The sequence below is a fragment of the Copadichromis virginalis genome, linkage group LG22, assembly GCF_057382275.1.
Source record: "Copadichromis virginalis isolate Kocher_CV1m ecotype Utaka linkage group LG22, C_Virginalis_male_GT1.1, whole genome shotgun sequence".
NCBI classification, from domain to species: Eukaryota; Metazoa; Chordata; class Actinopteri; order Cichliformes; family Cichlidae; genus Copadichromis; species Copadichromis virginalis.
Genome location: NC_140638.1, coordinates 4,082,443 through 4,098,369, shown reverse-complemented (window position 1 = coordinate 4,098,369; position 15,927 = coordinate 4,082,443). Strand labels below are relative to the sequence as shown.

General features: G+C 38.6%; 2 protein-coding genes across 3 annotated transcripts; both read left to right on the top strand.

Annotated features, from left to right (window-relative positions):
* Nucleotides 1-3,239: 3,239 nt before the first annotated feature.
* LOC146682465 (C-type lectin domain family 6 member A-like) lies at nucleotides 3,240-9,127 on the top strand. 2 transcript variants are annotated; one of them, XM_085446506.1, is made up of 6 exons: nucleotides 3,240-3,423; nucleotides 4,183-4,263; nucleotides 5,723-5,887; nucleotides 6,989-7,140; nucleotides 7,616-7,740; nucleotides 8,930-9,127. In XM_085446506.1, exons 1-6 carry the CDS (start codon nucleotides 3,357-3,359, stop codon nucleotides 9,084-9,086), a joined length of 747 nt encoding a protein of 248 aa, XP_085302632.1. In that variant the 5' UTR covers nucleotides 3,240-3,356; the 3' UTR covers nucleotides 9,087-9,127. The 2 variants fall into 2 exon arrangements, with proteins under 2 accessions (XP_085302632.1, XP_085302633.1); XM_085446507.1 differs by lacking the exon at nucleotides 4,183-4,263.
* Nucleotides 9,128-10,113: 986 nt separating this feature from the next.
* Nucleotides 10,114-14,989, top strand: LOC146682464 (cytochrome c oxidase subunit 6B1-like). Its single transcript, XM_085446463.1, has 4 exons — nucleotides 10,114-10,196; nucleotides 10,763-10,886; nucleotides 14,509-14,609; nucleotides 14,837-14,989. Exons 2-4 carry the CDS (start codon nucleotides 10,781-10,783, stop codon nucleotides 14,888-14,890), a joined length of 261 nt encoding a protein of 86 aa, XP_085302589.1. The 5' UTR covers nucleotides 10,114-10,196; nucleotides 10,763-10,780; the 3' UTR covers nucleotides 14,891-14,989.
* The last annotated feature ends 938 nt before the right edge of the window (nucleotides 14,990-15,927 follow it).

Below are 15,927 nucleotides of genomic sequence, written 5' to 3'. Positions count from 1 at the left end.
GGGCTGTAGGATTATCCTTTTCTAGTAATTGATAACATGGTTGTGTCAAAAATGGCTGACAAGTGGAAATACATTATTTGATCATTGGTCAACCATAAAGCGATCGTTTCTTTCATTTCTTCTTCCATCATGTTGGCTGCAGAACTTTAATAGCACAAGCTCAGCTGTGGGCCACGAGCAGTGTGAGGACTTTGGGTTTTTTTTTTTTTTGTATTTTTCCATTCCTGCCGGATCCTTCTGCCTTCTCCACCTACACCCTCACTTCCTCGCTCGAACGCTCCCAGCAGGACACCTTTGAAGGCTCCAAAGAGTGCAGGGCTTTGGATTTACTGGCTGCACGCTCATGACTGCAGCACCTCTAAGAGATCCAACACACATAATAGGATTTCTTTCAATTGGAACAGGCCCAAAGGTTGCTGGTTTACCATTAACTGCCCTGCGCTAGCTTGTTCTGTGCGGTTTATGAGCAACATAGACATTACAGAAGGTGAAAGAGATGCTAAACGAAGCCACATAGAAACCTGAGTGAGGACTTGTGCGTGCTGCTAAAGAACCGATAGAAAGGTTGCAGTACACAGCAGGGAAAAGCACTGTTGTTTTGCACATTGAGATTTTGGCAGACTATTCTTTTTGTATTAGTATTTCATATTGAAAACTCTAAAAATATGTGTGTGTGGGGGGGGGGGGGGGGGGGGGTTGTAGAATTAACTATAACATGCTTTTGTGTGGCTTTACAATGTGAGTACATGTTCAGAACAGTAAATCGTGCATTTTGTCAATGCAGGACTGAAAATGTTTTAACCTTTGGTTTTTCTTCTGTCTGTAAATGAATCATTGTGAAAGGTTTGTTACATAAGAGCAAAACAGCTCAATGTCAGACACGACACATTACAGCCACGAGCCACCTGACTGCATCAATTCAGGTTAACAACATGTCACCGCGCTAATGCTGATGTCTCCTTGGGCAACCACTGGCTTACAGTGGGATTTACCTGTGAACAACTGATCTGATCCTGCTTATTTCCGACAAGCTCAAACCGCATGGCAGAGTCAGACACACAGAAGCTAAACCTGTAAAAAGACATTGTTGATCTCGTGTTAATCATTTGTAGCTGCACTTTCATTGTTTTATAACAAGAGTTTGGGTTTTTTGTACACGTGAATCAAATATGAAAGTATTTATTATGATTGTTCTCTGGTTGTAAGCAACTTTTACTTAACCCTGTGTTTATTTGTAAAGCTCATCTTTTGAAATAAACTGTTAGATATTTGCTAATTAGAGCCCTTCTGAATTAAACTCACGTATCCTCCAATGAATTTAATTCAGCAGAATCAGTCGCCTCAAAGAGCTTTATATATAGGTAAAGTAGATATTTTCAAATTATCTTAATCCAAACCAAAAAAAAAAATTCTCCAAATTTTCTCCATATGTTCATATGTTTCTACACACATCTATATATGATGTGACATATATATATATATATGATGTGCTTCTTTTGTCTGTGCTCCTATACTTCACATTTATACCTCCTTCTTCCAATACAAAAATGTGTAGTTTGTAAGCTAAACTTTAAAATGCATTATTAACATAAATACTTGCTTATCCTCACCTTCAGTGCACATTTTAATAGTTTTTTTGGTTTCTTTATTTTTTCTTTAAATTTGTTTTTTGTCTTTTGCTGTAAATATGCTGAGTATAATATTGTATTCAATCCACTACCCCTTCCCACACGTGTAAGCCAAAAACTACAGTATAAACTGAAATGTAAAACTTGAAAAAGAAGAGAAATGCTCTATAAATGCTGTCAAATATTTGTAAATATTTCAGTATTTTGAATAAAACTATTATTACTATTGGGTAGTATTATTATATTATTATTACTTCTACTGTATGCATACAGTATTTTATGGGACTTAAATCGCTCATTAGTGGGAGCAGACTTATATCTCTGCACAGATCACTTCATCTCACACACTTTTTTGTGTGTATGACTGAAGAAGACAATGACCTATGTGTTCTGACACACGCTGCACATACAATCACACGCTGGTCATGATTGCTGCTTGTGCGTGTTAAATAATTATGCAGATAGACATAAATGCAGGCAGGTGACAAATTTAAGGGAAAATCTGAACCCCTGTTGTTCTGTGGGAGGCAGCTTTAATTGTTTGTTTGTACAGATTTCAGTGCAGTAGTGGTTCTCAAACTATATAGTGGGCCCTCTGGTGGGGCTTAAAGTCAGTGCAAGGAAGTGTTACCAACCAACCAGGGGAAAATATATAGAGAAACTAATCAGAATTTAAGAAAAATGAACAGGAAAATCTTTCTAAAAGGAATCTTGGTTGGTCATTACTGTTAATGATTCATAATAGGTATAAATGTGAGCATGAAGGATTGCCTGTGTGTGTGTTAGACAGGAAAGGATGTATCTGGATGTACCCAGCCTCTCTCCTCATGACAGAAGGCAAAGGCTCCAGCCCCTGGGAACTGGATAAGCTGCTAAGAAAATGGTTCTTTTAGAAGAAAGTGCCACTGCAGATCACACACAGTTGTTCTGACTGATCACCTTAATTCTAAACATTTTTACCCTGATGGGAACGCTCTCTTTGGAGATTCCTCCATCCATTATAAACACATGAATGTTTTCACCAGGATGACAGTTGTGTAAAGCATATGGCCTCTGCAGTGCAAAATGTTGGGTAGACATGTTTAACAGCTTATATGTTTATACTGTGAAGGAATAGCATTTAACCCTCATCCATAAACCTGAAAAACAAATGCCAAAGAGTACAGAAGCTATTCTAGCAGTAGGCGGTGGCCTAATATCTTAACAACGCACTTTAGTTCATTTTTTTTCCTTTAATATGTCACCCATGCATACATTGAAATGTGTATGTATCTATTTCCCCCTTTTTTAGAGGTCAATGCCATTTTCAGGTATAAAGAAGGCTCGATTGTAACTTTGAAGGGGTGAATCTGGTCTGGCAGCAAACATTTTCCATGGGTGTCCCTAACAGGGTGATATGTGCAGTTATTTGGTAGGTAAACTAACTGTATGTTGATTTGAACACACACTAATGGAGAAATAAAGAATGACTTTGACTCTTCCTCTAACAGACTTGTTTGGTTATCAGACCCAGCTCTGCTTTGCATACGGCTGCAGGGGAGTCAGTATTTTAATATTCATATGAGATACTGGACATCATTCCACACCAATCCCTCAACAGAGGAACGCTGGGCTGTTCGTTGGTACCTGCTGCTGGAACACAAAGGATTGTTGGTGACTGAAAAGTTATGCATCCATGCTGTAATAACTCAAGAAAAATCCTGTGCTGATTCTCTGCTGGATGAGACCATGGGAGTGAATAATGGATCGACTCTGCTTGAAGAAGAAAAAAAGCTGGAAGCATCCACAGACAGAAGTAATTAGCTTTTCTTTTTATAAAGTATTTCAATTGGTTTTATTTATTTATTTAGTATTAGTCATTTCTTAGCCTGTTTAACACTAAATTCAATTGCATGCATGGGTCGAGTGGGTTTAAGAAGAACACTGTTGAGGTGTGCTCATTATCATGTTAGCTAATGATTTAATTAATGAGCTCATTCTGCTTTGAAGAAGCAGAGATGACAACAATAGTGACTGCAACATAATAAAAATGTTCCCACTCATCCACGGTGGTGTCTGCTTGATTTTTATTTTTTAGCTTTACAGTTGCCTCGTCCTTTACATTAGAGTGAATTTTATTTTCTGGGTTTGTAATATAGATTTTGAAAATGCAACATTAACAATATTTCTTTTCAGAAACAATCTACAGACTTGGGATCAGAGAGATGTTTGAAGTCTTGGTGGCAGATTTCATCAAATTAGAGCTAAATCTATCAATTCATTGATCTGCCTGTGTCTGATGCAACCCATACTCATCAACCATGCAGGGCAACAAGTCTGCTATGTCTTAAAGCCATCATCCAAATAAAGCAGCCCAAAGCAACAACACAACACAAAAAGAGATGCTGTATTTCAACAGGAATATTCTGCTGGCCTGTTGGACTGCTTTGGGTGAAATGGTCTTTTATGAAATTCCCAGGCTTGCCAAAGTCTCCTCCTGCTGAAATGTAAAAAAGGTCTATAAATGTTTAAGTGTTTTTCTTTTTTCCCTTTGTTGTTGTGTCGGCTCTCTCAGGTCACTACAGACAGCTGGCTCATTACTTCTGTCTGCTCTGCTTTCTACTGACCATCATCATTCTGCTCCAGACTCTCTGCTGTGAGTGCCTCTTTGCATCTATAAAACTCACTGACCAATGGGAACGGGTTACTGAAAAAAGGAGAAGGAGATAATGTGCTGATATACATATAAGACCTTAACTGATATTTTGAATATTTTCAAATAATTTACAAAAATTTACAAAGTTGAGTTTATCTCTACACCGCACCTGCCTGTACATGGCATTTACTTTAGTCTGTGTTGAACCTACAGCTCAGTGGTGCCTGAGATACTGCCTATCCTCGCCGGCCAAATCCTATACTCAAAGGTTTAAAGAAAATAAAGACAGAAAGAGTGGATTTCATTAGTGAAGTAACACACATCATGTTGGATAAAAACGTAGGGCCTTGTTTGAGAGTGAGTGTAATAGATCCTTGCTAATAGTGGAGCTCAGAATAATATGATTTTTAAAGTTCTCCAAGCGAATGCTAACAGCATAGCGAAATTTGGCTGTGTTGTTATGTAGAGTGGACCCGCTTCACACTGGCAAATGTAACTTGTTGCCCAGGTGTTTCCTTTTGCATCGATTGTGCTCACACAAAGGCGTTGTGTGTAACTAGCCTTCTTTCTTTCACTCTTTCCATCTGCTGATACACAGATGTCGAGGTGTGCTGGCTGCCACACAAAAACGGCTCATCTAAACGAAAACAAAGACGCATATATTACTTACAGCAGCGTGAAAAGCTTTGAACCACTGGTTGGCTTCAAAATGAACACAGGACCAGAAAATAACTGCAGCTGTTCAGAGAAAACGCAGTGAAGAGGAGCCTCAAAACAACAGTCACCACTCAAGAGATTGCAGGTGTGAAAATGTCACAATTCACACAAGATTCAGGCGGCAGAATGACACTTTTTAAATATTTTTGTTTTGTTAAATGTCTGAAGGAGAGGTCAGAGGTCAAATGTGGCATGACATTTAAAATCTAAACTTTTTGAGTAATTGTTTTTACAGACAGAATGATACTAAATATCAAAAACAGTTTGAGGTTTTATTATCAAATGTTACCAGGAGTCTCAAATTTTATGTCATTGGCGTATTTTTGTGAACTTTAAATGCCTAAAGGGACAAAAATAAATAAATACATTTTCTTCTACTGCTAACCTGCCTTTGGAGAGCACTGCATTAGTATACAGCGTACATATGGAGGTACTGCAGGAAGATTTTACCATGATTCTGGTGTTTCAACAAAAAGCAGGACGAGTCTTTTGTCATTTTGTCGAGAAATAAATCCGTCGGTCTCTGCGTCTTATTTTAGAATAAATTCTGTTACGCGATGGCTTGCAGAGAGGATTAACTCTGTTCTTTTTGAATCATCCCTTTTTTCACCTCTGTCAGTCTGCTTTGCTTTCTGTCTGACACTGCTCTATTATCCCGTATCCATGGTAACGGGTGATGAGACATTGTGTATGCAATCTTCTGACACTGTGCTGCGTGTGTTGTGTGTGTTTGATACCACAGTGGTTCAGCTCACACTGGTGTCTCAGTCCCAGTCGGCCCTGCAGGAAAACAAACTGAGAGGTTTGAGAATCGGGCTGGAGAAGCTCAACCAGTCATATCAGCTCCTGTTCTCCCAGTACCCTGCTCTAAACCAGTACTGCCCGATCAGCAACGCTACCACTGGTGGTGAGTCTGGGTGCTTTTTTATTCAGAGCTACAAGTGTTAAGAGAAAATCCAGAGAAAAAAATCATTTTTTACACCCACAAAAATCACAACTTTTCGAAGATGTTCCTGTGACAGTTCCTCGTACACACTGTGTCTGTTTTCAGGCATTTCTATGGCCAGACTTCAAAACTGACGCATCAGTGGATAACTGGGTGGTTTTAGTGTAAAGGTTTACCTGAGGCTTGGCTCTAATTATAAGGCTGTAACAGAAAGGTAAAGAAGCTAATGAATCCCTTATATAAAGGTCGAGTATTTAACCACAGACGAGTTTGTGAGAGAGAAATGTCAGTTTCAGTTTGGTCATTTTTCTTTCAACCACATAATGTCCCAGTCACGCTGCCAAACAAGCGGCAGATTAAATATAGACAACTGTTTACAAAAAACCCATTTAACAAAGAAGCTCTGATTTCCATTATGCTGTGAAAAAGACAAACAACTCGAGCGTGATTCAGATTCAGATAACAGATCCACTTTGAGCTTTTGTGTCATATTACATATGACGAGTTTCCAGTATGTTAGATAAACTGATTTAAACCAGTGAAACTGGATGTGTAATATTAGTCTGTTTGTTTTCAGTCTGTAATCAGTGATATAAATAAAGTAGAAAACATATTTATACCACTTACTTATGACACAACATAAAAACACACTACCATAAAACTATTACAGGCTTTTCAGAATGAAACCTGACATTAACACCTTCAGACTGTCGGGCTGTAGTAACTTTTAAATGGTTGTAGCTAATACACAATCCAAATTTAAGTCTTGCTTGTGGAGCACTGCATTGTTGTTTAATCATTTACACACTCAAAATGCAGTTTGTTGAAAAATATGTCATGATTTCAGTGCTGTTGTAGGATTATTTCATACTGAGAACAGTAATACTGTACTGAGATGTACAGGATGCTAGAAAATTTCAAATCACTGCTGAAACTTACCCTGGCTTGACATTTAAGGTCTTTTGAAGCTTAAAGTAGATTTAAACAAACTTTGAGGGGTGAGTAATCTGAGCCACATCTTTTACCTATTCTTTATTATTATTATTATTATTGTTCACTCAGAAAGAGAGTGCAGCCTATGCTTACCTGGCTGGACGCCTCAGGGACAGAAATGTTTCCTCTTCAGCCAGGACAGAGCTGACTGGATCAGTAGTCAGTACCACTGCATGGCACTGGGGGGCGTCATGGCTATAATAAGGACGGAAGAGGAGCAGGTGAATGCACACACACACACACGCACACACACTACTCTGTCCACCTGCTCTGTCCTGTCATTTCCAGTTTATATTTATTCATCAAGCACATAATAAATATTAAATTAGCTTTGCTGGAACCCTTCTCCTCTCACAAATCTTCTTCCCTGCATTAATGACATATTCAGTCTCTGTCCAGTTGTAAATATTTGACATGCCCTTCCTGATATGTCCTACCTTTTGGACACACTATTTGACATACAGATTCATACCACCAGGAAGAGAAGTTAAGAATAGATTTAAGGCCTCTATGAAATATGGAGACGTCTGCAGGAGCGGCCAGTGCTTGAGGTCAAATGAGGTTTTGTGTTTCGCTCTTTTACTGTACATGTGAGACAGTTTGTGTTCTTGATTGATCAACAGTAAAGAGAATGTTCTTAAGGAATGAAATTAAGGCTTCTCTCTGCAAAATGGTAACGTTTGACATGTTTTTCAGGAGTTCCTGTGGGAGAAGACCCAGAGTCTGAGTCAGGGGGACTCATACTGGGTAGGCCTGAGGAGCAGCGGCGCTGACGGCGGCTGGCAGTGGAGCGATGGCTCACTGCTGGAGAAGGGACCACAGTGAGTATGGTGACAGGCATGAGGAAGAGGAGGAGGTGGTGCAGGACAAACAGGGCTCAGAAGGTGAAGAGCAAGTATGTGCTGATCTCTCCTCCTTAAGTTTGTCTCAGGCTGAGGACATTTTGCCAGATCAGCTGTCAGGACACAAAACTATGAGAGGACTAGATATTAAAAATGTATGTGTCCCTGTTCATAGTCAAACATTCCTCATGGTCTAAATATAAAAATACATTCACATTAATTACACCGAGCCACTTTAATGTCATCTGTCATTTGCTGCGCTTGTTTGGAGCTGGTTTCATTGGTGCAGTTTTCACCATCTCATTCTGCCACATTCCTTTAACCTGTTATCTCCCATTTGGGATTTAAGAAGACAATAACTACTTTATCCAATAATTTGTCTGTTATTTTTCAAAAGCAGTTGAAATAATAATAATATTAGTAATAGCAATGTTAGCAATATTCATAGCAATTGTAAGAATAGTAGTATTAATATATATATAATAATAATATTAATAGTGCTATTAATAATAACATAACAGGTGCATTTAAACAATTGAGAATCAACAATGATGAACAGAATTTAAGTAAAATGCTCAAATTAAAGAGCAGATAATAAACAATAATGGAATATGAGTTTGATCTTAATTTTAAAGATGACAACACAATCAAATAACATTTAGTAGTTAATTATAAGAAGCATAAGATTTAAGTAGCAGTAAAATATTTGTTGGAATCAAATATTATCACATTTTTCCCTTCCTGTTTGTATATACTATTTAAACTGATCAGCCACAATATTAAAACTACCTGATGAATATTATTACAATATCTTTGTGTTGTGGTTCCCCACACTGGGGGATAAGATCCTCTGAGGCTTTCTTTGTGTGGCACATACTGAGCATACCCGATCAGAACTCTGGAATCTGGAGGTCTTGGTCTTGAATTCAGTAAAACACAACATTGTAGTGAGATTACAAAAGGTAATCACACATCAGTAATTGTGGATTATGTATAAGTGAGATTTGCAAAGCAGCTGAGAATTTCACTCCTAAGCAACCTAACCACGGTGTCTTCCCACTGTGGATTTACTGTGAAGGGATTAAAACACTGTGGGAGTTTTATTATGAACATTATCATATGTCAGAGAATCGGTTGCCACGGTAACAGAATAAAGTGTGTGTTGCAGGTTTTGGGCACGCGACCCGGATAACGCGGGTGAAAGCAGTGTGGATCTGTGTGGTCGACTCACCCCGAGGGTCGTGTACAGCAGGAGCTGGTTCACTTTCAGATGCTCCAACAAGCTGCGGACGATCTGTGAGAGGAGGCAAGCTTCTCTGACCTGACACCAAAATAGCTTTATAGCAAATAAACATTTTAATGAAGAAATCCCCGATGTTTTTCTGTGCTTTCATTGTGTTTTTCAGCTTCATTTTTTATCCACTATCTATCTACAATTATTTATTTATTTATTTGGGGGGGCAAACTCATACTAATTCAAATAAAACCTGATGTGAGATCTTCCCAATTTATGCACAGGAGGCTAAGGTTTATCCTGGTAATTTTATAGCTTATTATTATTATTCACTGCTAATTTGGAGCTGCAGGAATTTTCTGCCTTGATCCATCAATTTGATCTTTAAATTTTATAGCAATGCAAATTTTAATATATTCATAATTTTATCACGTTTGTTGTGTGAAGAGGAATGAAAGTCAGTAGAACAGGACAGGATACATGTGTGTGAAGGAGGAAGACAGTTGTAATAGTCCAGCTGCAAGGAGCAAGCGGAGGTGGGTGAATTTAAACACTTGGGGTCAACCAACAAAAGCAACAGGGTAGAGCGGGTGGAGGTGAGTGTCAGGGGTGATTTGTAACAGAAAAGCAGCAGCAAGGTTTACAAGAGACACGATGTATGATTTGAGTGTGGTGAGAATAACAAAAGCACAGGAGGCCAAGCTGGAGATGCTCAGATTTATATTGGGGGTGACCAGCATGGATTAGAAATGAATACATCAGAGATCCAGCTCAGGTCAAGCGGTTTGGACACAAGGTTACTGAGATGGTTTAGATTTTATTCATATGTGTATTCCAAGATGCTCAAAGGCACCTTACAAGCAATTAAAGACCAAAATCATGGTACGCTTAAAAAAAACAGTTGGAAAAGACCATGAAATGAAAAAGTCAACAATACAGAATCAAGCAGAACAGACGTGCTGATGCAAAGAACTACACTTTGAGCATGGCTTCTTTCTTTTAGTCCTTTATGTTAAAATAAATCTGTGCTTGTTGCTCCTCTGTATGTCCAGCAAGTGGCAGTGCTGCCTTTCCAAACATTGGTGGAGGCGCCATTTGTTGTGTGGGTTTTTTTGGCCGTTTTTTCCCAGCATGCTTTGCCAGCGCACTGTTTTGTCAGAACACCGGGAGCACGGATTATAACGGAATTGATTTGTCGACGGTAAGTCGGTTTTCTTAAGGTTTCTACGTGAATAGCGAGTCGATGATAATTTATTTTAAGTGTGTGCGCAGTTTAGAGCCTCTGTGAGTTGTTTTTGTGCTTTTTTTCTTTTTGTTCTGTGGTGAAAATGTTTTAAAAGCTGTGTGAGATTATACAAACAGCTGAGCAGGATTAATCTTAACTTTCTATTTTTATCGATAACGTCGTTAATGAACGGATTCATCAGGACTCTCGTTTTATTTTCCAGTTACTGGCAGGGGAAATAGGCTTAATATCAAATTAGAAGTTAGTTTTGCTCATGCCGAACAAGCTGTATTTTTACTCTTTTTTTTCTGAAATTATTTAACACATATTTAAGACCACAGTGGATCACGTTTCACATGGCGGTGTAGTCACGTGTTTCAATCGGCACACAGCATAAATGTTTGCAGTTAAAGAGCGCATCTTAAAGATATATTATTTAAGTAGCGCTCACTGACTATTATTAGGATCCTTTGTGGATATAAACGCTTTCTTGTAGTCCGTGTGTGCAGCATGGTTGCTCACATGCTGTTGATCCTGTGCAGACCTCCAGCAGCTGAAAAATGTCAGACGCGGTCCAGGAGAAGATCAAGAACTACAGGACGGCTCCGTTTGATGCCCGCTTCCCCAACACCAACCAGACACGCAACTGTTTCCAGAACTACCTGGGTAAATGAGCCGTCTGCTGCACAGTGTCGACGCAAAGTCATGTCAACCTTTGTCATAATTCAGTGTTTTCTTCCATCAGACCAACGCAGGTCCAGTTCCTTGTTTCCTCTTACACTGAGTACAACTTGAACTTTGAAATCAGACAGGTAAAAATGGCCACAGGTTATTTGCACCTGTGCTCTTCAGCTTTGCCTGGGTCTTCACTCAGACTAATGTTTGGCTTCTCATAAATGTGTGAAGAACAGGAAACCTGCAAATCTGCTGAGCGTTGTGAGTCTTTCGGGGCCTTCAGCTGAATTCTCACTTATTTGCTTGCTTTTTTTTTTTTCCCCTCATTTTGATTTCATCATCTATTCACATAAAAGCTGCTTTTGGCATGTTTGCTGAGTATTTCCAATACTTGACTGTGGATTTTGTTGTTTTCATTTGAGACTAATTGAGGGTTTAAACTGCAGCAGTTCTCACTTCCAAACTTATTCTGGTCAATTTTATTTCTGTGTTTCTTAATTTATAAAGAAATGTGAGACGACGAGTTTTGACAATCGACACAACCCATGCTTGATGTCTGAATTTCAATATTTAAATCAATCTAAGTTGCTTTGCTGCTAGTTTCTATTTCAAATGAAAACTCAAAGAATTAAACACATCTCCTTCTATGCTAAAGCCCAGTGTGACGGTGGATTTGCTGCAGACTAAATGCACTCTCTAATTATCTCTTTCATCGCTGCTGTGATTCAGCTTCAGGTTAGACCAGCGGTCCCCAAGCCCCGGGCCTCGGACCAGTACCGGTCCGTGAGTCGTTTGGTACCGGGCCGCGAGAGTTGAGGCTCAGGTGTGAAATGTCTGGTTTTCAGGGTTTTTATCGGTTTTCAGCGTTATTTTGTCATCGTCTTTATCGTTAACTCGGTTTTCCTGGGTCTTTTCACGTGTGTTATGAATAAATCTTCTTTTTTTTCCGGTACTGGTACTAGTTTTATTTTGTTGTATTTATCCGCGACACATTAAAGGCCGGTCCGTGAAAATATTGTCGGGCATAAACCGGTCCGTGGCGCAAAAAAGGTTGGGGACCGCTGCGTTAGACGTATTGATCCGTCTGCATATGTAATGAATGTTTTGATTAATGCTGCTTCTCTGCTGATTTTTCAGAGTAAAAGTTTTCATCAGTCTTTGTGGAAGTGCAGTAAAAACTAAATGCCACCCAGACACAGAGACTCAGTTTCAATCTGAAGTGATTGTAACCTAAATCATTTTGGTAATCTGATACTGAATAACTGTTACAGGGCCATTACTTGAATTGACCAATAACAATGCTGTGACACTTTAGTTTTGCACTTCAGGGTAAAAAAGCTGCACATGGGGGAAGTTTGATTCCTGCCAGAAAGGCCTTTATTCCATGTGTACAACGGTGAAACACACTTATAATCTTTTCTCAGGCATAACCAGTCAGGCTAATGAAACTCCTGTTTATTGCAGGGTTTGAAACCAAAAGTTACCTTATATGGATGATGGGGCACAACGCAATCAGTAATGCTTGGTTAGCAAGCAGCATTCATAAAGTGTTCAAGTGCAACACACTGATATCTATTTATCAATAGATAAATAAATGGTAAGTAACAGAGTAACAAAACACAAAAACTTGACTCGCCAAAACTAAAGCACACTCTTCCTGGATGATCTGTAGCACACAGCATACGTGCTACAGATCATCTATTAAAAATGCTCCAAATGCCCAAACATCACAGAGATGGTTGGGAGGTCCAGTTCAGTGACTATTTATCAGACATTAGGCCTGGCAGACAGCCGTTTGCTTCAGTTCACTGTTGAACGTCTCCCTGAGGCTGTTATGAAGGGAGAACTCTGTAGAGACCAAAACCATTTGTGTAGCAGGCTGTAAACACGTTTACTTCTGTGGATATTGGGAATCACTTCTGCAGTCAGGCTTAGGTGCCCATTAGAAAACCTTCTTGGTGCGTTTGCACTGGCTTCATTTTTAAGCTGTGGAGGAAAAGGATGGATGAATGACTTTGAAATATCTAAAATAAGCGTGTTGACAGCCCGATTTTAAAAAGGAGAATTTGCTATGAGTGGTTGACAAATAGGAAGTTATTTTTCCTTGTTTTGTTTTTGTATAAATTACCACTTATTTTACCATGAATACTTATATTTGTTGGATTTAATGTATATAACAGCTGAAAATTACAACAGCTTTAAGAGGAGTGATAACTGCATCTCCCCCGATGCAACTGTTTCTTATTTCAACATATTTGTTGGTATTTTATACATGTTAATGTTAGTTATTGTGTTCAAAAATATGTCAAGTACTTATTTCAACTTTGATCAGATAAATCTTAATTTTATTATTATTGATTAAAAATAATCAAATATTTTAAGGATAAAACATAATTTCTCAAAAGTTCCAAAATAACTTTGATATCTCAATATTCAATCTGATGTTAAAACAATTTTTGACTAGTTTATTATTTAATTATTTTACTTACTAATAGGTAAGTCACTCAGTCTGAAACTCAAGAGCTCAAACCAAACTCATGATGTATCTGAATTTATATTTTTTTAAATTGTATTTTAACACAATGTTAAAATACAATTTTATTTGTGTTACAAGTTTCTTTAAAATTTCCTGTCCTGTGACGTGACAGCCCGAACGCATCACACCGACGGACAGAAACAGATTGTGGTTTTGTTTGGGTTTGTTTTTTTTGTTTTTTGAGCGACAAATGTCAGGTGTATCGGCATTTTATGATTTGTGGTTCTTAATTATAAAAGTTAATCGTGACTGAACCGTGGTTGTTTATGGTCACATAATAAAACCATGTTGACATTTGGCTCATAAATAAATGATGTTTGGGTTTCTAACAACAGTTCCATGTAAGATAAATGAGGACTTTGAGACTATCGTGTCACAGCAGCGTCAGCATATATAATGGGTAGTTTCCTACTTAACTCCAGAGAGGATGATTTGGATGTTTTGTTGTTGTTTTTTTTAATCTGATTTTGTCATTCGAGTTAGACGTCTGGTCTCTTTTAATGGCACGTGAGCTAACAGTGAAGTGTAGCCTCCTTACTATTTTTGTGCTGTCTAAGGTTTTTGGAGCAGTTTTATTAAAATCACATGAAAAATGTCTTGCTGTCAAATATAGATCATTCAAGAAGTTTGTGCTTCTGTTTCAGTGAGTGAAATTCAAGTGTTTTATTGGCCTGTTACTTGGCAGGTGTGTTGCACCTGTGCGAGTATGAACATACAGCTTGCTAGCAACGTAGCATTATACGTATACCATATACGTCTCTGCTGGCTTCCAAAAACTAACAGGGCGACAGCTAAAATGCTGATGTTTCAAATAAATATACACGGTTTATGGTTGATTTTTGTAGGTCTACACTTCAACAAGCCATGCGTTAGTGTGGCATTGTGGTCGGTGACTCTGATGGTCCTAGAGTGACAATAGTATGATGTTGGAGGAAAACTGCAGATAAACAGAATCAGGCTCATTTATCTGACTCGAGTCCTTGAGTCAGATAAAGGACTCGAGGACACCGGCTGGCTTTGCTGGCTGTTTAGTGTCCATCTCTGGTTTGACAGCTCGTCCCCCTCTTTTTGTTACAGACTTCCACAGATGTAACAAAGTTCTGTCAGCCAAAGACCAGGACACGGCTCCCTGTGACTGGTACCGCAGAGTCTACAAGAGTCTCTGCCCAATCAGCTGGGTAAGTTACACGTGAAACAAATCTCACTGTCTCACTCGGCTGCACCTTCATTTGCTTCTGTTCCAAAATTCTTGATTTTAATTTAGTCATCAGTTTTCTTTTTCACTCATCACCTAGAAGCTCTACGTTTAAAGTTGTAAAAGTCACAGCTGTGTTTCAGGCTAGTTTCCACTCTAGGCATTTATTGCTCCACTTTTTGATTTTCTCCTGTTTTTTCTTTCCTGCAGGTTCAGAAATGGGACGATCAGATAGAGGCAGGAAGCTTCCCTGGGAAGATTTAAGGGAATGTTGATCTCCATCCAATTGTCTCATCTTAAGATATAAAAGTGAAAAACTCCAATATTTCTGTACAAAAATGTCATAATAAAATGTTACTATGAGTCATGTCTGACTTTTGCTAATTGACAGCTGTAATTTACAGTTTACTCAGGCTTTTAGCTGTGTCTGTGTGGCAGCCATTATAACAAGTGTTTGAATTCTCTAAATACTACAGAAAGGTGCTTCAATGCTTCCTTTATTACCTCCTTTAGGAGAGGAGACACTTGCCCATCCTTTATGGTAAGAAAGGAGATGATGCTGACCCACGATGCAAAAGTGTTGCATCATCAGACGGCTCATGAAAACAGTGGTGCGCATCGTTATATAAATTACTTATTGTGCCATGATTTGCTTTTAAACTTTAACTTTATTCAAGATTTTTAACAAAAAATGAGAGCTGAAAGCTGTTGTAGAGATGCAGCTCAAGATGATTGAACTAAAAACGGAAACAGTCATTCTTCTGAACTGTACCTTTAAAAATAACTTTCAACATAAACTATAAACGTTGATTTTATGCTATGAATTTACTGTCAAAAGTCTATTCACCACACCACTTACAAGGCCTCCATCTCCAAGGCATGTCTGTGTGATCAGATTTTAAATGATCATTTTTAACGTATTCTCTAATTATTAAGCGGTTAACACTGCTCTTAGTGGTTGTGGCTGCTAAGACAAAACGTGCCAGGAAACATATGTGCTAAGGTCAAACAACGAAAGGCAAAGAAGGTTATTTTGTATTTTAATCTCAAATGATTTTTATTTATTTTTAAACAAATTCACTGAGGCAGAACAGAAGTGTTACGTTCATTGCATAATAGTTCCACACAAACCTCCTCCAGGGAGTCAGCTGATTTTTGTTTGTATCTTTGTCACGCGCGAATCGTGAGCGTGATAGAACTGCAGTGCGTGCGTGATTTCAGCACCAGCTCATACTGGTGGCTTTTCTCTGCTCGTGCTTCACAAATTCTGAGAGGATGTTCGTGAGTGTGCAAAAGTCACA

Excerpts from the sequence above, each read along its gene's own strand:
- LOC146682464 (XM_085446463.1), top strand. The coding sequence starts at position 10,781 with ATGTCAGACGCGGTCCAGGAGAAGATCAAGAACTACAGGACGGCTCCG. Across the intron at positions 10,887-14,508 it reads CTGTTTCCAGAACTACCTGG|ACTTCCACAGATGTAACAAA; the intron begins GTAAATGAGCCG and ends TTTTTGTTACAG. Across the intron at positions 14,610-14,836 it reads GTCTCTGCCCAATCAGCTGG|GTTCAGAAATGGGACGATCA; the intron begins GTAAGTTACACG and ends TCTTTCCTGCAG.
- LOC146682465 (XM_085446506.1), top strand. The coding sequence starts at position 3,357 with ATGGGAGTGAATAATGGATCGACTCTGCTTGAAGAAGAAAAAAAGCTG. Across the intron at positions 4,264-5,722 it reads TCTGCTCCAGACTCTCTGCT|TGGTTCAGCTCACACTGGTG; the intron begins GTGAGTGCCTCT and ends TTGATACCACAG. Across the intron at positions 7,141-7,615 it reads TAAGGACGGAAGAGGAGCAG|GAGTTCCTGTGGGAGAAGAC; the intron begins GTGAATGCACAC and ends CATGTTTTTCAG.